The 24624-nt window shown below is 32.8% G+C and overlaps 2 protein-coding genes and 1 non-coding gene across 3 annotated transcripts in view; 1 reads left to right on the forward strand and 2 right to left on the reverse strand.

Annotated features, from left to right (window-relative positions):
- Positions 1-13110: 13110 nt before the first annotated feature.
- LOC110636825 (mitochondrial fission 1 protein A) lies at positions 13111-17573 on the forward strand. The gene is made up of 5 exons (XM_021786671.2): positions 13111-13341; positions 13758-13896; positions 16149-16270; positions 17094-17157; positions 17236-17573. The coding sequence occupies exons 1-5, from the start codon at positions 13249-13251 to the stop codon at positions 17319-17321; spliced, it is 504 nt and encodes a 167-aa protein (XP_021642363.2). The 5' UTR covers positions 13111-13248; the 3' UTR covers positions 17322-17573.
- Positions 17574-18885: 1312 nt separating this feature from the next.
- Positions 18886-24624, reverse strand: part of LOC110636858 (AUGMIN subunit 1) — a 31234-nt gene continuing 25495 nt past the window's right edge. Inside the window, 2 exon segments of the mRNA XM_058143312.1 lie at positions 18886-19112; positions 19745-19870. Coding sequence (XP_057999295.1) covers positions 18996-19112; positions 19745-19870 — 243 coding nt within the window. The 3' untranslated portion in view covers positions 18886-18995.
- LOC131178864 (U6 spliceosomal RNA) lies at positions 22413-22518 on the reverse strand. The gene has a single exon (XR_009147872.1). It is a non-coding gene; the product is annotated as a U6 spliceosomal RNA (small nuclear RNA).

The following is a 24624-nucleotide window of genomic DNA, read 5'->3' on the forward strand; positions in this document are numbered from 1 at the left end:
TGACCAAGTCGGCTCACTTTTTACCTGTAAGAACTACTTTTTCAGTTGTAATATGTAAGGTACGGTACACTTTAGAGATGGCTCCTTTAATTTAAGAACGACTGAAGATAACTCCTTTAATTTAAGAACGACTTAAGATAGCTTTAGTAGACAGAAAAGTTATGCATACCCAAGAAAAAGAGACGAAGAGTTTGCAGTGGGTGATTATGTGTTCTTTAAGGTGTCACTGATGAAAGGAGCTATGAGATTTAGGAAGAAGGACAAGTTGGCACCTTGATATGTAGGACCGTTTGATATTACAGACAGATTTAGGGTAGTTGCTTATCAATTGGAATTGCCACCAAACTTTTCACATGTTCAACCAGTGTTTCACATCTTCATGCTAAGAAAATACATCCCTGACCCTTCTTATGTGCTACAACCAGACACTGTCGAGGTAAATGAGAAATTGACTTCTAAAGAATAGCCGATAGCTATAGTAGATTATCAAAAGCGACAATGTCATTCAAAACAAATTCCAATGGTAAAGGTTTTATAGTGGAGCTCGTCTATAGAGGAATGTACCAGGGAGTCAGAGTAAGAAATGCGAAACAAGTACCCTTACCTGTTTAGCACGTGAAACTTAGCCTGTATACTTGGTAATTGGTTAACTTCTTTGCCTTGTTTTAAAATTTGAGGACAAATTTCTTAAGAGGGAAAGATTATAATAACCTAAAAAACTATTGTTATTATTATTATTATTATTATTATTATTATTATTATTATTATTATTATTATTATTATTATTATTTAAAACTTATTTGAAAAGAGTTTTAGTAGAAGTGGACCTAATTGAAAAAGGTTGGACTTAATTGAAGAATCCTTGATAATTTAAGGATCAATTGGTAATTTTGCTTTAACTTAAAAAAAAAAAAACTAAAAATTGAAGGTTACACAGACCCACCCCCTTCTCACATTCTCTCTCCCTCCCTCCCTTTTCTTTTCTTCCCTTTTCCTCTTTCGTCCTCCCTTTTCCCTTTAACCAGCCACCTATCCCTACCATTCACCACCCTCAACAACACCCTGCAACCACCAGTACACCTTTTCTAGTGAGCTATTGGCTAGAAAAACATCCCACACACATAAAACACAAGTTTTGGTTTTTCGGTCTTTTCTTCATTATCCGGCCACCATTTATAGTGTTCTTGGTATCAAAATAATCCTCTCCTCAAGGGCATCGTGTACTACCAAGCTTGCATGTTATCATTTCTCAGTTTGCACGAATCGAGCTTCAAAAGTTTTAGTCCATTTTGACTTCTGGACAAATTTCTCCCAAACCAAAATTTTCTTAAAAATCCAATTATATCATTGTGTTGTACACTTCAAGAGTTTCAGAATAATACCAATTTGAGAATTTTTTGACACTGAAAAATTTTTGAGACCCACGAGCTTGCTAGTGAGATTTCATGTCTTTAAGGTTGATTTTTTTTTAAATAAAATCATATTCTAACTCCTAGTACTGTGGGCTTTGTGTAGGTACTTTCATTTTGAAGAAATTCCACCAGTAATCAGGATTATAATTTTGTTTCGAATGTGTGAGCCATGGGACCCATCTCGAAAGTGGGTCAATATTACAGTCGTTCCTATAATTTTCAAATGCCCTAGATGCGTTCTAGGTGTTAGAATTAGCTTAAGTAACTTCAAACTCAAATTAACTCTTTTTTGCCTTAAGCTCAATTTATCTCATTAACTAATAAAACATTTATCAATTGTGATATTAATATAATAATATTAAGGACCCCCGAGAATATTTATAGAATTTTCAAAGTTGATTTAGATAATTTTGAACAATACTGAAGTTTAAGCACCTGAACTGGAATAGAACAATTGCACTAGTTTAGGTTATTCTGGTAGGCCCCAGATGGGCATTATGCATAATTGTGTTGTGTTGGGAGCCTAAAGTCTTTGAATTGTTGAGATATAAGTTGTGTTCTTCTTATAGGGAGGTTAGGTCTTAGGTACCCGGTATGAACCCAAATTGTGGATTTTTTATTGTGTTACAGGTCGGATGAGTTGGATTATCCATTTTATGGACGGACTTTGTCCATTTGATTTCTTGATTTTTGGGCTTTATTGTTGGGTTGTAGACTATTTAAGCTCACTACGAGTTTCGAGGGCCTTATACTAACCCAAGTTCTAATATCGATCCGGCCTAGAAATTGGGTCATGACATGCTATGTTAGGTTTTTATTTTATTTTATTATCCTAACAAGAAGATCTTTTACGTCATTTCTATAATGGTGATCAAACTCCAATGGCCATTAAAGCTTCTTTAGAGAGAAAAGAAGATGAAAATGGTGGTTGAAGTTGAGGTAGGGATGACAATAGATACAGTACCCGCGAAAATCATTCTATTTGAAGGGAACTTGATTAATATTCACATAACTCAAATCTGTTCTGAATCCAATTCAAATTTATTTTTAAATACCCGATTCTATTTTAAATTCAATTATTATTACTTAAATAATACTTGAATCCATTTAATTTTATATATTTTAATTAATAATTTTATAAAATATTTAAATTCTATTTATTTAAAATAATATATATATATATATATATATGTATATATATATACATATATATATAAAATAAATATTATTATAAAAACATATATTTTATACTTAATTAGTTATTTATATAGGTATCCAATATGTCAAACCCAAATCCAATCCAAACTCATCATGGATATTATTTATCAAATCCACCTAATTATATACTACCAAACTCGTCTTACTAATATCTGCAAATATCCAATATGTTGTCATCCCTATGTTGAAGCATAAGAAGGTAGATATGGAGGGAGGGAGGCTTTAGGAATCTTGGCCTAGTTCTTATCTTCCCTAATCAAAATGGTAAAGATGGAGAAGAGATGGGTATCAACCAAGATTAAAAGATGAAGGGAAAGATGCTTGTTTATTTAAAATTAAAAAATGAAAATAATATACGTTTTTCTGCATGAAATTGATTTGGTCAATTTACACATGTCAAAAGCGGATATAGTCTTTTTTGAATGTGAGAATTGGATTGCGGGTATGCCAAGGACGCATATGATCCCATTTGTAAGTATATTTGCATCAGTCTAACTTCTAATCGGAGCGATTGGCAGGAAATAAAGGATCGAATTTTCCCTTAGGTTCCTTGACTCTACTAGGATGCACTTTGTCAAGATTTCTACTTAATCAACTTGAAAAGTTTGAGAATTGAAACTGACTGTTGAGAAATTAAAAGATCACTTATGCATGAAAGAGTAAATATTGTGCTTAAAATGTAAAGGCTGATCATGATTGATTGCTTTGAAAAGTAAATCCTGTGAAGAAAATGTAAAATTTGTGCTTGATTAAAAAAGTAAATTGCTTGCTGAGAAAATGTAAATAGATGCAAAAAGTGTAAATGAGAGCTTTGAGAAATTGAAAGATTGATTTACTTGAAAATATAAACATTTGTGGAAAATTATAAACTAGCTTGCTAAAAAATTAAAGAGCTAATTTGTAGGAACTAGAATATGAACAAGAAAGCAGTAAATTGCATTGAAAATTGAAAAGTTTGCATACAGGAATGGAAATGTAAATTGCTTGCTTGAATTAAAAAAAAAAAAGACTATAATTGAATTCGATGTTAGCCTAAAAAATAAAAGATCGCTTGGAAAAGTAAAGAGATTGGTTGAACTAGAGAAAAATTGAGCTAAGAAATTGTGTTTGTCGGGTGTTGATTGATTAGTTGTTATTGTATGTTTGTTGTGTATTCTCTGAATGAAGCCTAGCACGTCAATTATCAAGGAAGATTTGCTTGGTGCTCAAGTTTGGTGGTTTCCACTTCCACCACTTGCCACATTTTTCTCTCCTCTAAGTCACCATCCATAACCTCCCATAACCACCAACAATCACCAAAAACCACCCGCTAACTCCATAACCACACACAAGCACCACTTCACCACTTTCCCATAACTCCACTTAATGCTCATCCTTCAGTAGATAATTGTAGACACTAAATATCTATAACTGCCCAATAAATAACATCCACTCGTACAGGTAATTATTTAATTAGTCTGACTCTATATAATTAATACCCACTGACTGTTAATCTTCTGCCAGCTTGAGTTATGGGCCTAGTCACATTAAATTGATAATTTAATTTAATATTTTGGACTTATTAATTAACTGAAGTCCAAAAATATTAAAATAAATAGATGCCCCCCATGTGTATAGCTTAAGAACTTAGGTTGTACATATATAGAGAAGAGGTTCAATGTCATCTCAGGGGTCACTTGGCTTTCTTGAATTGAATTTCAAATTTTATAGCTTCTGTACTGCTCTTGTTGACTTGCTTCCATGTAGAAATTCTTAAAGAATTTAATCTATTGAATAAAAATTGGCAATAACGGTAGCACCAAAATTTTACCTAAAAATTTAAATAAAAGAATATTTTAATTCTATTAAATAAAATTTAACTAGCGATATGCCAGCCAAATTTATTTAATAAAATTAGCTTTGAATTTTTTTCGTATGACTAAGCTCATATTTTTTTCTTAGCTCTTTATTTTATTTTTTCCTTCTCTCTCTCTCTCTCTCTCTCTCTCTCTCTCTCTCTCTCTCTCTTTTACACACCACTCTTTTTTTGGATAAATTTTGACAATTGTCCCTAAACTTATCTAGTTATAACATTACAATCATTCAACTTAAAAATGTAATATAAAACCCCATCAACTTTTAAATTTTACACAATAAAATCTCTCTAATCTCCAATTACCTATTTTTCAGTTAGATGCTGACCTGAACAGTTTCAATATGGAGCTTAGTCAGTATTTCTCTTTTCTCTCTCAAGCCATGTGTAAATTGAATCCTTCTTCTTTCTATAGATAGAATAAGTTTTCACGTGTAAAGAAAATAATTTTACATTTTACATAAGAGAGGAGAGAGAAATGTTGACTAAGCACCATACGGGAGCTTTTCACGTCTGTTTCTAACTGAAAAATTAGTAATTAAAAGTCAGAGGGATTAGACTATGCAAAATTTGAAAGTTTAGAGGGTTTTATATTACATTTTAAAGTTGAAGGACTGTAGTATTACAACCATATAAGTTCAGGGACAATTGTTGATATTTGTCCCTCTTTTTTTTTTTTTTTTATCTCACACCCATGGATCAATTTTCTCATAAACCATAGAGACATTGAAAATTAAAATAATGTGGTGTTATAATTCTCAAAGATCTATTCGCAATTTAATTTTCTCTCACCTAATTACAATGGACATCAACTCTCTTACCCATAAATAATAAACCCAGTCTCACAAATTTCTTACCCAAAAATAATATACTATCAAATTTTCTCTCAAATGGGCTCAATCTCATAGCTCTCACTTTCACAAGCTGATCAACTCTTTAAATATAATGAACCCATCTCACAATCTCACTACCCAAATATATTGGACCCATTAACTCTCTCAAATATAATGGTTCCAATCTCAATTCTTATCCAAATATAATGGACCAATCTCACATTTCTCTCGCCTAAATAGGCCCATTAGCTCTCTTACCCATTCAGACCCAATTCTCACACAGATACCCAAATCACCTAAACATACCAAACCTTTTCATTCTCTTTTCCAAATGATCTCTCTCTTACTCTCCATCGATCTCTCTCTCTCTCTCTCTCTTGATCTCACAATTTTCTCTCAATTTCCCTCCCAATGTCATATAATTCCCAATTTTCTCTCAAAATTCCTTACCATTCTCTCATCCTAATCAAAACCTCACAAACCCATCCCATTAAAACACTTTTGTTGGCAAGAGGAGAATCCAAGGAACCAATTTTTCCAAACACCAAAGGGAAAGGAAAAAGAAACGCCGGCCATGGAAGAAAGAGGCAGCACAAGGTGAAGGAAGGAAAAGGAAGTGGCGGCGCAAGGGAGAAGGAAAGGGAAGGAAAAGAAAAGAAAAGAAAAGAAAAGAAAAGAAGAGAGAAAAAGGAAAGGAAAGAGGAAGAAAAGAAAGAAAAGAGAAAGAAAAGGAAGAAACATGAAGAAAGAGGTAAAGAGGTAAGTTTTCTCTAAATTTTTGGCATTTTTTGATGTATTAAAAATTTTTGGGTAATAAACAATTTTTAATTTGATGAGAATAATGTGAAATTGTATGATTCCGAGTACCAGAAAAGTTTATGGTTGATGAATTTAATAAGATTGCATGAATTTCTTAAGTATTAGAATTTTTTGAATAACAAATAAACTTGATGCAACTAGCGAATACGGGTATCAAAATTTTTTAGGCAACAAAAAATTAATAAAAGTGAATAATCTTGGGTATTGGAATTTTTTTGGATAACAAATTTGATGGGAAAGATGAAATTTGAGAATTAGAAAATGCTCGGTTAGTGTACTTTTGAATAAAACTAATGAATTTTGAGTATCAGAATTGTTTAGGTAATGTATCTTTGAAAGAACTAATACTAAACTGCATAATTTTTATCTGTACCATGTAATTGATGGATAATATTTGCAAATTGAGCTTTTATAAATTTTTTTGGACCTCTGATTGTTGAGAAAACCTTGATCACATATTGAACATATGAATTGTGTAATCGGAAAAACTTAGAGACTTTAAATAATATCTTAATTGTTTGTAGTTTGTGTCTTGATTATAACCCTTTGTGGCTTTTGAGAAAATTTTGGCACAACACATTTTTTAGAGGAAATACTGCTAAAATTTTTGTAAAATCATAATTTACCTTATAACACCAATTTTCTTACCCACGGCAAACTGGTAACCACTGCATAAATTGACACTTTGCTCCCTCTTGAGAAATTCTAGACCAAATGATTGCAAACTTGACTTGTTGTACTAACATTAATTTTACTGCTTGCCCAATATAGACAAATTATAAAAATATTCTTACACAGTTGTACCAACTTGACTTTCACTTTACATTCCATAAATGTCCTTCATTATTTTCTAAGTTGTCTTCCACTAAATTTTTGTGCCAACCCACTGCTAAATTGCACAGGCACTTTAAGCACACTACTGTACTTCATGTTACCAAAATTTGGCCCACTTGTATCAACTTAACTACAAAACCTTCACCATATTTTAAGAAAAATCATACCACATTGTAGAAACAATAAATGCATCCCAAAAGAACTTTCTCTAAAATCTAAGGATATTTCCTAAAAATTCTAGCAAGGCAATCTCATGGAATATATATCAAATGCTAGAAATTTAAATCTCAAATATAATACCCTTTAAGCTTCATTGTTGGCTATATTTGTGCTTTATAGCTAGAGCTGAGTTGGCATACCACTAGGACTTTTGAGAGGTTTTTTTGCTACCTCTAATGTTGCCATCATGGACAATCCTTCATCCACTGCCCCAGTGAGTATCACTATATTTACTGTGCACATAAATCAATCCACTTGCTTGTCTTCATTATGTTGATTTTCCATGAACCTTTATGTCTCTCCAGCACAATTATAGGAATGTTGGCGTCTCCCATTACTATAGCTATTACTCCAGGTATCTCCTCAAACTTTCTCTATTTGTAATGAACTTGTTATGACTTGATTTTACTTATAGTGACTCCTTTGTTTACTTTTGTACCATCTGCTCTGGCTAGGAGAACTCCTTCATTTTTTTAGGTATGACACTAATCTTTTTTTTTTTTTTTCCCTTTCATGCAAACTAAATGAGGAAGCTTGCTTAGAGTGATTTTGCAGCTTCCTTGTGCTCCAAATGCTAGCAAGCTAGGAAATGGTTCACTAGGAGACAATAATTTACTTAATAGAAGAGAGAGCACTCAGAGTAATGAGATTATCTTTATGCCCCTTTTCCACTTTTAGCTTACTTTGATGGAGTTGTGCCTCCTATATTAGTCCTGAGTTTCCATCTAATACACTTGTAAATTTTTGCTGAACTCAAAAACTTGCTTGTTGATGATTTGAACAATCGTGTTCTAGGCTTTTGAGACATGATAAGATTTGATAATAGGGGCTGAGGCCGTGCTTGTGATTGTGAACTATTGAATATGACTGAGCCCTTGTTGTGCCACTGTCACCCATTTCACCATATATATGAACTGTCTTCAGCAGGTACCCTATAAACTATAAAGCCCTTCTGCATGTTTTGTGTGACTTGTCTGTGCATGATAGGAATAGTAGAATGACTCCTTGAGACTTGTCTATTCACTATACTGTTGCTTTGACTTTGATGACACCACAAACCTGGCAGCCATGAGGCCAACCTAATGTTGGCCATGTTAATGGCCCTACACAATTCTGTTTAAGCCTTTTGATTGTGCTACCTTTAAAATACTAGGATATTATTTTTTGTGGCAGCATCCATTAATGCACTGCTTGTGTGGGACTTCATCTAGGTTAGCTAGCCAGTATGTGTCATGCTTTAGAACTATGCTCACATTGAATGGTTCCTCCCAGTTAGGTGACCATTTTCTTAGTTCTCTTTATTTTGTCCTTAGAGGCAAGATAACTTTCTTAGTTCTCTTTATTTTGTCTTTAGAGGCAATATAACTTTCCACACTAACTCACCTTCCATAAAACACTTCCTATTCACTCATTTGTTGTATGCCTAAGCCACTTTCTGATACTCAAAAGAGCCTTTGGTGTTGAATTCCTTTTTGCGGTGTTGTTTAGCTTTTAGCTATTGTAATCTCCTTTTTTATGTCTTGGTCAATGGCTTAGAAAATTTCTTATGCTGAACTAAACTCCATTCACCTGCAGGTGTACCTACAGGTTGTACCATAAACTAAACTCTTTCCTTTGTTGCATTTGGTTTTTGATGCCTAGGTCCTGTGATTTGCCTTATAAGTGCAACTTTCCTTGTTAGATTCATATGTTGCCTATTAAGAACCTTGTAAATCTGCTGGTTTGGAATCCAGGCCTATTTTAGCTTTGGACTAGGATTTTTCTATGTCTTATTCCCAGCTTTCTTTTCCTCCAATAGTGCCTTTACATCAACACCGGTGGCATTGATGATTGTCACTGGTGGAAATAGATCCTCATTAATCAACATTAAAGTCTCATTCTTATATGGAAACTTAAAAACACCTTTGTTAATTTTGTCCTAGATCAAATTTCTAAATGCCCAACAATAATTGGTATGATGAGTCCAAACATCATGATACTTACAGTAATTTTAGATGGCATCTTGTGTCTCTGTGGAAGAATCAAGAATTTTTCCTGCAAGTGAAAATTAAAACTCTTCTCCACCTTTATTACGTTAAAAGAAGGATTAGAAGAGGCTTTCCTCCATTGTTTTAGAGGTTTTGCTAGTTTAGACAACATAGGACAAACATAGCTACCCATATTAACAAAAACAACAATACTATCATCATGAAAAGCTTCTTGATAATAGGTACCCATGGAAATTTTCTTTTTCTGATTTTCTTCCCTAAGCAGCTCTTCATAGTTTTCCACTTTTATAGCTAACTCAAAGAAATCCCTAAACTCCATACCTTGAAACTTCTTTCTAAGCTCAATAACTAAACCACATTAGGCCAGTTTGACAAACTCACATTCAAGCAAAAATACTTTGCATTTGTTACGCATATTCTTGAACTTAGATAAGATGAATCTACAGACTCTCCTAACCTTTGGTAAATTTTAGAAAACTCAATAATAAACACTTTATATTCAGTTTTGTAAAACTGTGTGTGAAATAAGTGCTCCATGTCTTGTCAAGTATGCACAGAATCTCTAAGTAATGAAGCATACCAAGAAAATGCAATTTTAGTTAGGAAATTGGGAAACAACCTTAACTTAAACATGTCAAAATTATCATAATTAGCAAGCTCACCGCATTGCAAAGTAAACCTACCAATATGTTCTAAAGTAAACTGTAACCCATCTCCTAAGAACAAAGTAAACTCAAGTATATTATAACCCCTAAGGAAGGGATTATTCCTATCCACCCAGTTTGGATAGGGTTTATGAAACTCTGGATGACTTATTTGATGAAGGCAAATCCATACAACTCTTCAACAACTATCATAAGGGCTTCATGGTCAACATGAGATTTGAGATGATGTAACATGGGTGCATGCATAGGTGGTGGTGGTGCTAAATTATTAATCCTAGCATTATCTACATTATTTACTGTATTATTCAAGATAATATTTACATTAGCAACATTATATACATGTGGGTGAGTGAAAGGATTGGTTGTAGCATAGAACTTACCTCCCTGTTAACTATTGAATGTCCTTACTACTTGTGTAGGAGCAACAATTAGAGTTGTTTCTCTCCTTTGAGGTGGTTAGTAATATTGCTCTTCTTGGGTTGGTGTTATTTACACCTCATTGGATGTCTGTAAGTTAGTCACTGCATGACTACCTAAGATTATCGCCTGCCCCCTGGGCGTCTAGCTTTAGGTAAATGTCTTGCAGACCCTTGGCTGATCCGTTCTAGTTGAAAAGATAGTGCCTTGAAGCCAGTCTCAAAAGCAACTTTGATGCTAGCTTCAATTTGTTTTGTCACTTGTTAAGCAATTTGAGTGCTAGTGCTAGCTATATCAAATGCAATTGGAGTCACCTCTTGTCCTGTGGGTGACTCATTGTCAGGATCATATTGTTTATTATCACTGAGTTTAGCTTCGTCAGTTACTCTTTCAGGGTTAGGTCTATGGCTTCTTTTTCATAACAAATCCTTGTTTGGGCATGATGTCCAAAACTTTTATGTCAAAACAGTGAATTGAATGTGAATGAAGAGAGTAGAAAGTAGAAATAGGTGCCAGTGGGTATGCTAGAAACTATTTTTACATAAAATTGATTTTACTTAATTTACACATGTCAAAAGCAGATATGGCCTTTTTCGCATGTAAGAGCTGGATTGTGAGCGTGCTAAGGATGCATATGATCCCATTTGTAAGTGTATTTGCACCAGTTTGACTTCTAATCAAAGCGATTGATAGAAAATAAATGATCGAATTTTCTCTTGGGTTCCTAGACTCCATTAGGATGTGTTTCATCAAGATCTCTATTTAATCAACTTGAAAAGTTTGAGAACTGAAACTGACTATTCAAAAATTAAAAGATTGCTTATGCGTAAAAGAGTAAATGTTGTGCTTGAAAAGTAAAGGCTAATCATGGTTGATTACTTCGAAAAGTAAATCTGTGCCAAAAATGTAAATATTTGTGCTTGATTGAAAAAGTAAATTACTTGCTGAGAAAATGTAAATAGGTGTAAAAAGTATAAATGAGAGCTTTGAGAAACTGAAAGACTAATTTGCTTGAAAATGTAAACAATTGTAGAAAATTATAAACTTGCTTGCTAGAAAATTAAACAGTTGATTTGTAGAAACTAGAATATGAATAAGAAAGCTATAAATTGCATTGAAAATTAAAAAGTTTGCATACAGGAATCAAAATATGTGCGAAAAAAATGTAAGTTGCTTGCTTAAATTGAAAACAAATACTAGAATTGAATCCGATGCTAGACTGAAAAGTAAAAGATCACTATGAAATGTAAAGAGATTGGTTGAACTAGAGAAAAATTGAGCTAAGACATTGTGTCTGTTAGGTGTTGAATGATTGATTGTTATTGTGTGTTTGTTGTATGTCCTCTGAATGAAGCCCAACACGTCAATTTATAGAGGAAAATCTGCTTGGTGGTCAAGTTTGGTGGTTACCACTTCCACCATTTGCTGCTTTTTTCTTTCCACTAGCTCACCATCCATAACCTCTCATAACCACCAACAACCACCAAAAACCACCGACTCCATAACCACACACACGCACCACTTCACCACTTTTCCATAACTCTACTTAATGCTCATTCTTTAGTAAATATTTTTAGACACTGAATATCTGTAACTGTCCAATAAATAACACTCATTTGTATGGATAATTATTTAATTAGTCTAACTCTATATAATTAATACCCATTAAAATTTAATTTTCTGTCAGCTTGAGCTGTGAGCTCGGTTATATTAAATTAGTAATTTAATTTAATATTTTAGACCCATTAATTAACTGGAATCCAAAAATATTAAAATTAAATTGTGGTATAAACAATACTATAATGTGCAACACTTTTAAACAATGAAAAACTCGATCTTTTAATTTATTAATGAATTTTATTTTTTTATAAGTCAAGAAATTTATTAATGAAATAAAAGGCCAAGGAAAAACTTAACATGTTTCAATAAGAGTGAATAAATTTTAGTTAAATCACAACCAAGTCGTCTTTAAAATTATAAAATCTTAAATTTAAATATCAATTAAAATTATATAAAAAAATTGAGTTTTATTGCCTCTTTTAAAAGGATTTAATATTTACTCTTCTTAAGGATTTAGTATTTTCTCCTTTACGAGAATTTACTATTTTTCCTATTAGCATATCTATTTTCCTTTTTATTATGTAGTTGTTAGGTATTTTGCTATTTGGGTAGAAGTACAATAATAAAAAGTGTAAATTTTCTTTTTATGAATATATTAAAGTTTGATAATTTTCAAATCGGGTATATAGAGACTATAAAGTCAAACAGTGATAGATTACTATTAAGTGGTGTATACTTACTACTAAAAGAACAAATCAAATATTTTATCAAAATGATCAAATTTTTTAAATAAAAATAATTACTATTATATTTTATATAAATAATTTATTTTAAATTTTTTTATACAAAATTATAGTACTTAAAATTTTATATTTCATTGTTATATTCTGTCTTTTATGTTTTTTATTTTTTTAAAAAAATAATCATAAAAAAGGAAAATGATAATACAACGGAAGACATCTTAAATTATCATTTATAAATTAGAAAACCTCAATATAAATAAAGAATTTTGGAGAGTGAAAATAATTTGTAAATTAAAAAATATCATATCCATTAATATTAAATTATCATTATTAAAATTTAAATTAATTTCAAAATCTCTACCAATAAATAAAATTAATTTTTTAAAACTCAAAATTTAATTGCATTGTAATTATTTATATTTAATAATTTGAGATATGCATTTTTCAATATTTTATTAAAAAAATTATGAAAATTAGACATCACAATGGTGACATCTCAGCTGAAGCAATGACACGTTTCTCACCCTAAAAGTCAATTGCTTAATCCTCGATCTGTTTTGACAGAGGCTCTTCCCTTCCTCAACTTTGCCCTTCTTTGGCATTAGCTTAGCCTAAGCATACTCAACACAACCAAAACCTATATATATATATAAGCTTTTCTTTCAAGTCTTCCAATATACCAAAAGCGATGGATGCAAAGATCCGAGGCTTCTTCGATTCCGTTGGCTCCTTCTTCTCCGGCGGCGATCAGATCCCCTGGTGCGACCATGACATCATCCTTGTATGTGTTCTGAATTTATGTTTCGTTTACTGATTCAAGAATGCCCATTTCGTTATTGATTTTGTAGCATTTGATTATTAGTCGAGTTATTATATATAGATATATACATATACACCAAAAGGCTGCGTTGAGAAAGATTTTTCTTTTCCTGGAAATAAGAACGGAAAGTAAAAGGAATGTGTCTTTGAATATAGTAATTTATCTTGTTTATGTCAACATTTGATGTGAGAAATGCCTTTCTTTTTTTTGAATTAACAATGAGGGAAAGAAAAAAAAGGCTTTGGGAGGTGTTCGAATATTTTCCTGTTGTTGTATTTTCTGTGTGATTGATTACTTGAAAGTGATGCTTAAGCAATCGACCAATTCTTTAGGCCTTGATTGTAGTTTGATTGACATTCCATTGTTTTGGATGGCAGGGCTGCGAGAGAGAAGCTGTGGAAGCTGCTAAAGGTGACTCAGATGAACTCAAGAGTGATAGCATTATGAGGTTGTCATGGGCTCTCGTTCACTCCAAACGATCAGAAGATGTGCAGCGTGGAATTGCTATGCTTGAAGGTAAACTATGTAAATTTTGTAGAAAAGCGTCTTCTTTTCTTGTTGTGCTCGAATTTCCTCAGTTATTGTAGTATTTTCAAGAAATGTAATGGGCGGTCTGTTAAATTGGAGCGTTTACAGTGTTGATATAAAGTATAAGTTGTTTAGGGTGTTCAAATGTGATTGGAGAACAAATAATTTGGCTCAAATAATTGATGAATTCCTATGTTACTTGGACTTGAACATGAGTACATGTTTGTGAGTTTGACCCACCTATTTTTCTCAACTTTCTTTGATTTTTCCACTGATTTTGAAGTGTCAAAGTACCATGTCCATCTCTGAGCATCTTTAACTAACATGGGTGTTTTATGTTTAGGTGAAGTGTTGTAGCAACTATCATGAATTCAAAGCAAGTACAGTGTACAGAACAAATTGGAAAAGTATATGGGAATTAATTTCTGTATCAGTGGAACAATGGGATTAGTTTAGTCTTAGAGGATGGTTAGACTGGGATGGAACTTAAAGGCTGATGGGTTACTGTGAACTTATTCTTTTTTTTTTCTTTGGTTGATACATTATTGACCTCTCTTTTCTCTCTCCACATGTTTAATGAGATTTTGCTTTAACGTTTTCCTATTGTTTAAATCTCACATCATAATATCCTTCATTCAGTTGCACCTATCTTATGAATGTGACATCTCAGTTACACTATTCCAAGAAACATAATCATTTTCATTCAGGGTCATATTTCTACATGTGGGGTTTAGTTCTTTTTTACAATTCAATTAAGTCTAGTTCTTCCCATCTCTTTCATTATTCACTTGTATTTTTTAATTTAGTCAGTTCTCATTGGCATGCTTAGAGGTTTACTGAAGATGTGAGGTCTCAAAGAAGCTTACACCAATTTTTTCCCAAGTGATGTCACATCCAACTTTTGTTGGATGTATTAATTCATCATTTTATTCTTTTTTCCATCAAGTTTTCCTCAATTTATGCCACTTCCACCTTTTGTTGGATGTATTAATTCATCATCTTATTCTTTCATCTTATCACATATGACATGTATTTTACTACTCAATTTAGTCTTACTTGTTTTGTATCAATATTTTATTTAATGTATGCGTCCAACATTATTTAGCAGAGACTGGCACCTTGTAAGGCCTTTTATTTTAAACCCAGTGAAGATTCCATTAATAACACCATTGTTGTCTGTTTCATCCAAATTCTGCTTAGAAAAAAGATGTTCCAGGAATAAGTAAATAAACAATTAGCGATCATGGCCAAGAACAAAGATAGCCCAGAACATTTTCTCTGGGACATCCTTCGCCAACTTGCTATTGTCAACTGCCAGAATCCCATACCTCTATAACCACAGTCCACCACCACCACCATCACCCACCATGTTGGCAGTGCTATTTTTCACCACCATGGCAAGCCCACATCAACATAGGGCGCTGTCTCTACCTTTTGCTGCATTCTCCAACCTTAACCTTCCAAGTTCAAAGGCCAAAAGCCATCTAATCACAAGCAACAAGCACACAAAGGGGGAAAGAAAATCAGAACACAAGATATCTTTTTGAACTTCTTGGGAAAGAAAATCAGAACACTGGATATCTTTTTGAACTTCTTTCTTTCTTCTTCTTCTTCTTTTTTTTCTAATTGTTTAATCTCCTAATACTATTATAATTTTTCATCTGAAAATCTCCACCTAGGGTACAGTTTATTTGTAAACTTGTGTACCGTCATCCTTTTTCCTTCTTTTTCATTTCCCATTTTTCTATGATGCATGCATTGATTGGTTACATTTTTTCTGCATTATTCAATATTATCATCATTTTCTTCAAATGTGTTGGAAGCTTGCTTAGATTGTGTCCATTTAGGCTAAATCGTGTTTAGACCATCCTATTTAACAGTAAAGAAAATGGCTTGTCGTAATGGTGGGCTCAAGTTCAACTCCCCCCTTCCCCACATATGTAATAAAATAAAATAAAATAAAATAAAAGGCTTATCAGCAACTACAAGGTTAGTCCTGTGTTTGTGTCACTACTCACTATTTTTCTTTTTCCATCTTCATCCCATTACTTCAACAGATTAAGATCTGTTGTAATTGAGAAATTATGGGGTTGCCAACACCCTTGTGATAAATTATCAGGTATTTAATTGGATGTCCTCTAGACCAGCTTTCATTTGGAATGAATTTGATGTCTTTCATTTCATTGCTTTATCAGTAACATGCATGTTCTCTCTTGAGCCCAATACCTCATTGTTTGCAGCATCATTAGCCAATGTTAGCTCCCCTTTGCAACAGAGGGAGAAGGTTTATCTACTGGCTGTTGGATATTACAGAAGTGGTGAATTTTCAAGGAGCCGACAACTTGTGGATCAATGTTTGGAGGTCTCTCTCTCTCTCTCTCTCTCTCTCTCTCACACACACACACACACACACACACACACACACGCATGCATGCTTCCATGTGTATTTTGAACTGCAAATAAATTCTTAGATTTGTACTCTGCTGGATTTATTTCCATGCCTGCTAGAAACTCATGACTTGCAATTCGCAGTCAAAATTTACTTTAGATACGTCTTTCTGATGTTTAACATCTTAGATTTGTCTAATTTAATAAAAAAGGTATGGACTAAGAAAGTTTTCTTAGCCTCTTATGTGCTAGTGCTTTTGGGCCTTCCAAGTGAATGCCATTGAATCCTTTTTTTTTTTTTTGGTTGGCTTTCAATGTGATTGTTCTTGAATCTTTTTCAATATGACTGGAAGGAGTTGCATTATTAGTTTCTTTTCTTTAGCGTTTAAATACATTTGTTACTTACCTTCAGAGGATATTTATTCTCTATGTTGTGATTTCCTCCTCTTCTTCTTAATGTAATTTCTCTCTAGAAAAATTTAAAGAAATATTTGATTGACCATACTCTCTCTAATTATCACAGTGCATTTATTTGTAATATATGAACAGTATTGCTATGTAATGAAGTCCAGTTATCACCACTGTTTTCCACTATCATTTCTGTGTGGTTAATTATATTTTAGCGTCTGATGGTGGATTCTTTGTATCCTATTTAACTGCAAAATCTCTATCATCGGCTAGTTTTATCTGCTCTCGTATCTCTCTCTCTCTCTCTATGTTTGTGTGCATGAGTGCATTGCGCATGCACATGTGCTCATTTTTTTTTGTTCATTATTCTGAAACTTGTGCAATTGTAGGTTGCACCGGATTGGAGGCAAGCTCTGGTCCTCAAGAAGACAATTGAAGATCGAATTGCTAGAGGTTTTGACCAGAACATACTTGAACTTTTCTCATTCTTGTCATAGCATTAACGCATCTATTGGGTTTGTTGGAATGCAGATGGTGTTATTGGAATAGGCATCACTGCTACTGCTGTTGGACTCCTAGCTGGTGGAATTGCTGCAGCACTGTCTCGCAAGAAATGATGAATATCAATCCCAACAATGTGCATATGAACATGCTTCCATACTGTGTCACTTTTGTCATCCCCAACTTTTTTTTTTTTTTTTTACTAAAGCAGTGCTCTAAATAATCGCATATGATATAAGTGTAGCATCACTTGTCAAATTTTATACATCAGCCAAATACTTTTTGCATCCTTGACAAATAGGCTTTAGAATTATGTGAATGTGTAGAATGTGCTGGGAAAGACTTAATTATATGGTCATTTTTGTGAAGCTGACTCGCAGTAATTACATTATGTTATATTTCCTGTAACAATGGCTGTCGAATGTTTTGATGGAAGAAGAGCACAAGGTTCCGGATGCTAATAATTTACAAAGGCAAGGAGCATGCTATAATTTTTGAACTTCTTGCAACTAAAATCACACGTAGCACTCAAGGAGTAAAGTTCATTTTTGCCCCTGAAGTTTTTATCAATTCCTAATTCTAACTTTTTGGCTCAATTTACCCAAACTTTTTGATTTAAGATCACATTTGCCTCTCCTCCATCAAAGGGAGACTCACGCACTGCTTCAATGCGTGAGCCTTTTTTTTTTTTTATAATATTAATTAATTAATTAATTAATTAAAATATAGGTTAATTACTCTAGGATCCTTTAAAATTTTGGTTAATTGAAAACAAGTCCCTAACTAAAAATATTCTATTTTTTAACAAAAATTAAAATGATAATTACTTTAAGATCTTTAAAAATTTTGAATTACGAATAAGCCCTAAATAAAAATAGAATAAATTATAATTTAGTTTTTAAGGTTTAGCAAAACCTATATATTATTCTCTTGTATTTTTTAAACTTACCTATTTAGTCCTTGAGATTTTAATAAATAGTTAATTTTATAATTAATTGTTATTTTAACTATATTAATTATGTTAAAAATTTCAACATGTAATTTATAAATTTTTAATTTGTAGAATAAAAAATTTATAATAAATTTGTAATTGTTTAAATTTTTAATTTTGTCCCATCAGGTACTATTTTATAGATTTATTAAAATTTCAAGGACTAAATAAGTGATTCTAAAAATACAATGACTAATATATATATTTTATTAAATATCAAATACTAAATTATAATTTGCATAAAAAATATTCTTTCTTTATTAATAATAATTAAAATGATAATTAAATAAAATATTTGAATTATTTTTAATAAAATTAAAATATTAAAATAATAACTTATTATTAAAAAATAAAAAATAATTAATTTTTTTTGGAGCGTGTAGCACACCTAACTGGGCAGGGGGTAAATTTGAGTTTAAATAGAAAGGTCTAGGTAAATTGTCAAGAACTTAAAAATGGGTAAAATTGAACATTAACAAGAAGTTAAGGGGCAAAATGAGCTTTCGGCCTAGCACTCAATAACTTATCAGGAGAAGAATGATCCGTTTCAAAACATCACTGATATGTATTTCAATAATTTGTCAAACATATATACTATGATCTTTGTTTTGTGCTCCTGACTCTTTTAACATCACTGAACTAACACTTTGCTCCTTACACCAAATAGAAAGGATAGAAAACCAAAAAAATGGAAGTATCGTTGGCACATCAGAGACAATCACTTCATAGTTTCTGTAATAGCAGAAAACATATACCTGAACAAATACAAGAATACAACAATCATCTATATGCAAGGTATTTAATCAGCAGTGGCAAGGGCTGAATGCAATACATCTTCAAGATACTTCTCAGCAGCAGCATACTATCTTTTCTTGTCCTCTATTGCCAGAGCAGCCAAGGCTTTTTCCTGTATTAACACCAAATATATATATATATATATATATAGAGGATAAATTTCAACAACTGTCCCTGAATTTATATAGTTATAATATTACAGTCCTTTAATTTTAAAATGTAACATAAAACCCCATAAACTTTTAAATTTTACACAGTAAAATCTCTCTGATTTTCAATTATTGATTTTTTAGTTAGAAACTGATGTGAATAGCTCCTACATGGCGCTTAGTCAATAATTCTCTCCCCTCTCTTATGCAAAGTGTAAAATTATTCTCTTTACGCATGAAAAATTATTCTGTCTATAGAGAGAAGAAGGATTCAATTTACATATAGCTTGAGAGAGAAAAGAGAAATACTAACTAAGCTCCATGCTGAAACTGTCCAGGTTAGCGTCTAACTGAAAAACTGGTAATTGGAGGTTAGAGGGATTTTATTGTATAAAATTTGAAAGTTGATGGGGTTTTATGTTACATTTTTAAGTTGAGGGGCTGTAATGTTATAACTAGATAAGTTCATGGATTGTTGTCAAAATTTATCCTCTATATATATATATACACACACACACATAAAATCTTTTTCTTGAAAAGTAAAATGAATCTTGATGTTAGGTAACAATTATGTGTTACTTAAAATGCGGAATTACCAGTGAAAGTCCTGGTAACTCAAAATATCCAGGATGGGCTTTGTTTTCTTCTCCAAGTCCTTTCTGTGTTTGGCCATTTCAGCTAATACTCCATGGTTGATCTCTAGTGTGTAGCCCACACGGTTAAGAAGTGCCTGCTCAGACAAGTAGTCATTGTAAATATGGTAACATATAAATAGAAAAGGGTAAATTGTAACACCCGTCTTTGAACCAATCTAGTTGTAACATTGCAGTCCCTTAACTTAAAAATGTAACATGAAACCTTATCAACTTTCATATTTTGCACAGTAAAACCCTCTAATCTCTAATTACTAATTTTTTTGTTAGACGCTGACTTAAATAGTTTTAGCATGGAGCTTAATTAGTATTTCTCTTTTCTCTCTCAAGTTACGTGTAAATTTAATCATTTTCCTATTTATAGACATAATAATTTTTAATGTGTAGTGAGAATAATTTTACACTTTGCATAAGAGAGAAGAGAGAAATGTTGACTAAGCACCATGTGAAAGCTATTCACGTTAGTTTCTAACTGAAAAATCGATAATTAAAAGTCAAAAGGATTTTACTGTGTAAAATTTAAAAGTTTAGGGGGTTTTATTTTATATTTTAAATTTGAAGGACGGTAGCGTTACAACCATATAAGTTCAGGAATAATTGTTAAAATTTATCCAACAGAAAAGCATGTAGGTAAGGTAATACATTTAAATCATCATTTTGTTGTAGAAGGCCTTAGTGACTAGTGACATGAAAACTTTCCGATGTGCCAAAGAGAGAGAAAAAAAAAACAAAAAACAACCATTAAACCTATTATATGAATTCTTTGCTCATTCACAATTATCAAGAATATAACACCTCACTAGAAGGGGATTCACACATATTTTACTGTTGTTCAAAATCTTTCATTCCCCTCCATAAGCTAGCAGGGGTTCAAAGCCCAATACCAATGTTTTTGCAGCTCATAGTTGTCATATTATTAAGTACTGACCCTATTATTGCTATGAGTTGGCAACTCAGACAAGCCAAAAAAACAAAAAAAAAAAAGAAAAGAAAAGACATTGCGAGTAGACCCAACAAAGACTCAATATGAACCTATAAACCTCCATCTCAACATCCAAATTCCATCTTGCGGGAAGAAAACAAGAGACTCTTTTGAAAGATATTGAACTTGATAAAAAGATGAGAGGAAGCCTTGTCAAATGATGAAATTAATGTATTTAAGAGAAATTTCTATATTTTTCATATGTATCAATGACTTTTTATCTATGCCTATTTATATATAAGATTCCTAACTTTACAAAAAAACCTAAGTTAATGTAAACTAATACAAATAGCAAATAAATATACATATGGAGAAAGAAATAATAATCCCTTTAATGTAGGGATTGAGATTAAAACACTCCCCCATAAGTTGATTCACGTATATTAGATAAGCCTAACTTGCAAACTAGAGGATGAAATATTTTGCTGCTAAGTCCCTTGGTGAACACATCTACCATTTTCTCTTTTATGAAGTGTCGGTAAATCTCTATATGTTTGGTTCAATCATGCTGCACTGGATTGTGGACAATACTAATCGCAACTTTGTTATCACAAAACAGGTATAAACTATTTATTTTTGATAGTTTCAGTTTCTATTTGTTTATGATAGTTTCAATTCTTTCATTAACTTTCATAACCACAACAATTCACAGACACCTTGAGCTATGGCTTGATATTCAACCTCTGCACTGAATCTAGCATCACACTTTGTTTCTTACTTCTCCAAATGACCAGGTTACCACCAATAAAAGTATAATAACCTATTGTTGACCTTCTATCATCAAGAGATCCAGCCCAATCTGCATTTGTAAAGGCCTTTATTTGAAGATGTCCATTCTTTGAGAAACGAAGTCCTCTCCCAGAGGCAGATTTCAAATATCTTAAAATGCAAAAAATAGCTTCTAAATGAGATTCACGAGGATCATGCATATATTGACTCACCAGACTTACTGCAATGGCTATATCTGGTCTAGTGTTTTAAAGATAGATCAATTTGCCAACTAATATCTAATATCTCCCTAAATCCACTGACTCCCCAACTCTAGCTTACAATCTATGATTTGCTTCAATAGGAGACTCTGCTAGTTTATAGCTTAGCATACTAGTTTCTTCCAAAAGATCTAATATGTACTTCTTTTGAGAAATAAAGCTGGATAAATTTTGACAATTGTCTCTGAACTTATTTAATTATAACATTATAGTTTTTCAACTTAAAAATGTAACATAAATCCTATGACGCCCTTTACCCGTCTATTGTATAGCCGAGCAAGAAGTGCCACATTCGGTGCCGGAGCACCCTATCTTGTCTTGTCATGTCTATTGTAAATTTTAATGTCCTTTAAATCAGGTAATTTACGTGTAGAAATTTTTTTTTTTTATATCTTATTTTTGTGGAGACCCGAACAGATCCTCCTCTGTTTTATTAGCATCTGGCGGGTGTGGATTGTAACACCCTAGGCAAATCCCACATCGACAAAACACGGGAGAGATGCTAGATTTATAAGTTGATGGTTTGTAACCCCTAGTGACGCGTTTTAAAACAGTGAGGGCTTCGGCCAAGAGCGGACAATATCACTAGTGGGCCGGGCCGTTACATTTGAAAATTGTAACAGCCCGATCCTTCTCCAGTTAGTATTGTCCACTTTGGCCCATTTCTCGATTTGTGCGTGTCATCCTTGCGCAGGGGCCATGCTAATCTTCTCTGTATCGTTCCAATTTTATCGGATGTCGCTTAACTGGAGAAGGATCGGGCTGTTACAATTTGGTATCAGAGCTGGACTCCCTCTAGTATGGTGTGTGGTGCGAGGACACACCAGGCGGAAGCTGGTGGGCTTGTCACGACCTAGGGATGGGGTTGGGAAGTGCTTGTTTAACCAGCTACGCACTGGGGTGGAAACTTCGTGTCCCACATCGGAAACGGGAAGAAAAGATTTGGGCTATAAATGTAGGAGCCTTCCTCACTTGGTCAGCGCGCTTTTGGGAATGAAACCTCCCAAGAGACAAATCCGTGAGGCCCACTGGCCAAAGCGGACAATACTAACTGGAGAAGGATCGGGCTGTTACAAATCCCCATCAACTTTCAAATTTTGCAAAGTAAAATCCCTCTAACATCCAATTATTAGTTTTTCAGTTAGACGCTGACTTGGACAGTTCCAGCATGGAGCTTAGTCAGTATTTCTCTTTTTCCTCTTAAGTCATGTGTAAATTGAATTTTTTTTCTCTCTATAGACAAAATAATTTTTTATGTGTAAAGAGAATAATTTTACACTTTGCATAAGAGAGGAGAGAGAAATATTAACTAAGTGCCATGCGAAAGTTATTCACATCAGTTTTTAATTAAAAAATTAGCAATTGAAAGTCAAAAGGATTTTACTGTGTAAAATTTAAAAGTTTAGGGGGTTTTATGTTATATTTTAAAGTTAAAGGACTATAGTGTTATAACTATATAAGTTCAAAGATAATTGTTGAAATTTATCCAATAAAGATCCCTTTATCTAATTTAGCAACCTCTATTCCAAGAAAGTACCCCAATTTTTCCAAGTCCTTATTCTCAAACTTATGTGTAAGATGTTCCAGTTTCTTCCAAAAGATCTAATATGTACTTCTTTTGAGAAATAAAGATCCCTTTATCGAATTTAGCAACCTCTATTCCAAGAAAGTACCTCAATTTTTCCAAGTCCTTAATCTCAAACTTATGTGCTAGACGTTGCTCCAGATTTGCAATTTTTTCCTCATTATCTCCTGTCACTACTATATCATCCATATAAACAATAAGTAATGTGATCTTACCTTTATAATATTCTATAAATAAAGTGCGATCAGCATTACTCTAACAGAAGCCAAAAGAGATCACAGTTTTACTGAATCTATCAAACAATGCCCTAGGAGACTACTTTAGGCCATACAAACCCTTTTTCAATTTGCAAACCTTCCCTTTAGTTTTTCATCATCAAATCCTAGAGGTATTTTTATATAAACTTCTTTCTCTAAGTCTCCATGCTAAAAAAAAAAATTCTTAACATCGAACTGCTGTAAATTCCAATCAAGATTTGCTGCACAGAACAATAAAATCCTAATGGTATTCATATTTGCAACAAGGGCAAAAGTCTTCGAATAATCTACCCCATATATCTGTGTGAATCCCCTTGCTACCTGTTTGGCTTTGTATCTCTCAATTGAGCCATCTACTTTGTACTTCACTGTGAACACCGACTTGCATCTAACTAATTTTTTTCCATCAGAGAGAGTAACAAGATCCCATGTCCCATTCTTTGTTAAAGCCTTCATCTCTTCAATCATAGCAGTCTTTCATTTTTTTATCAAAGCATGCTTCCTTCTAATCCTATGGTATAGAAATAAAAGAAACAGACAAGACAAAGACTATATAGGAAAGAGAGAAGGAGTCATAGGAAATAAAATTAGAAATAGGATGCTTAGTACAAGTCCTGACTCCTTTTTTAAGAGTAATAGGAACATTAAGATCATCAATAGTAGAATTCAACTTAGAAATAAAATTAAGATCATTAGGAAGTAAAGGAGACTCACAACATTTTTCAGGAATTAATTTCAGGGATGCTGGTTAATCAGGTGTATCAAGCTCAATGACTGTATTTGTTTTATTCCGATACATGTAGGTTCTCAAATCCAATCTATTCAATCTCCCAGAGGTTTAAGGAGGTGGTTGGTGTAAATTAGATGGCTCATTGCTAAGGTGTGACCCAAACTTAATAGTCTCCCCCTAAGTTGGTTGGTCCTGGTTAGATGGCTCATTATTAAGGTGTGACCTAAGTTTGATAACTTGGTTAGGGAAAAACACCTCTTCCTTTTCTCTCTTTATATTCCCCCTGAA

The sequence above is a fragment of the Hevea brasiliensis genome, chromosome 3 (genome assembly GCF_030052815.1).
Source record: "Hevea brasiliensis isolate MT/VB/25A 57/8 chromosome 3, ASM3005281v1, whole genome shotgun sequence".
NCBI lineage: Eukaryota > Viridiplantae > Streptophyta > Magnoliopsida > Malpighiales > Euphorbiaceae > Hevea > Hevea brasiliensis.

Bases quoted from the DNA above. Each gene is read 5' to 3' on its own strand.
- LOC110636825 (XM_021786671.2), top strand. From the start codon at position 13,249: ATGGATGCAAAGATCCGAGGCTTCTTCGATTCCGTTGGCTCCTTCTTC. The intron at 13,342-13,757 runs GTATGTGTTCTG...TTTGGATGGCAG, and splicing joins GCGACCATGACATCATCCTT to GGCTGCGAGAGAGAAGCTGT. The intron at 13,897-16,148 runs GTAAACTATGTA...CATTGTTTGCAG, and splicing joins TGGAATTGCTATGCTTGAAG to CATCATTAGCCAATGTTAGC.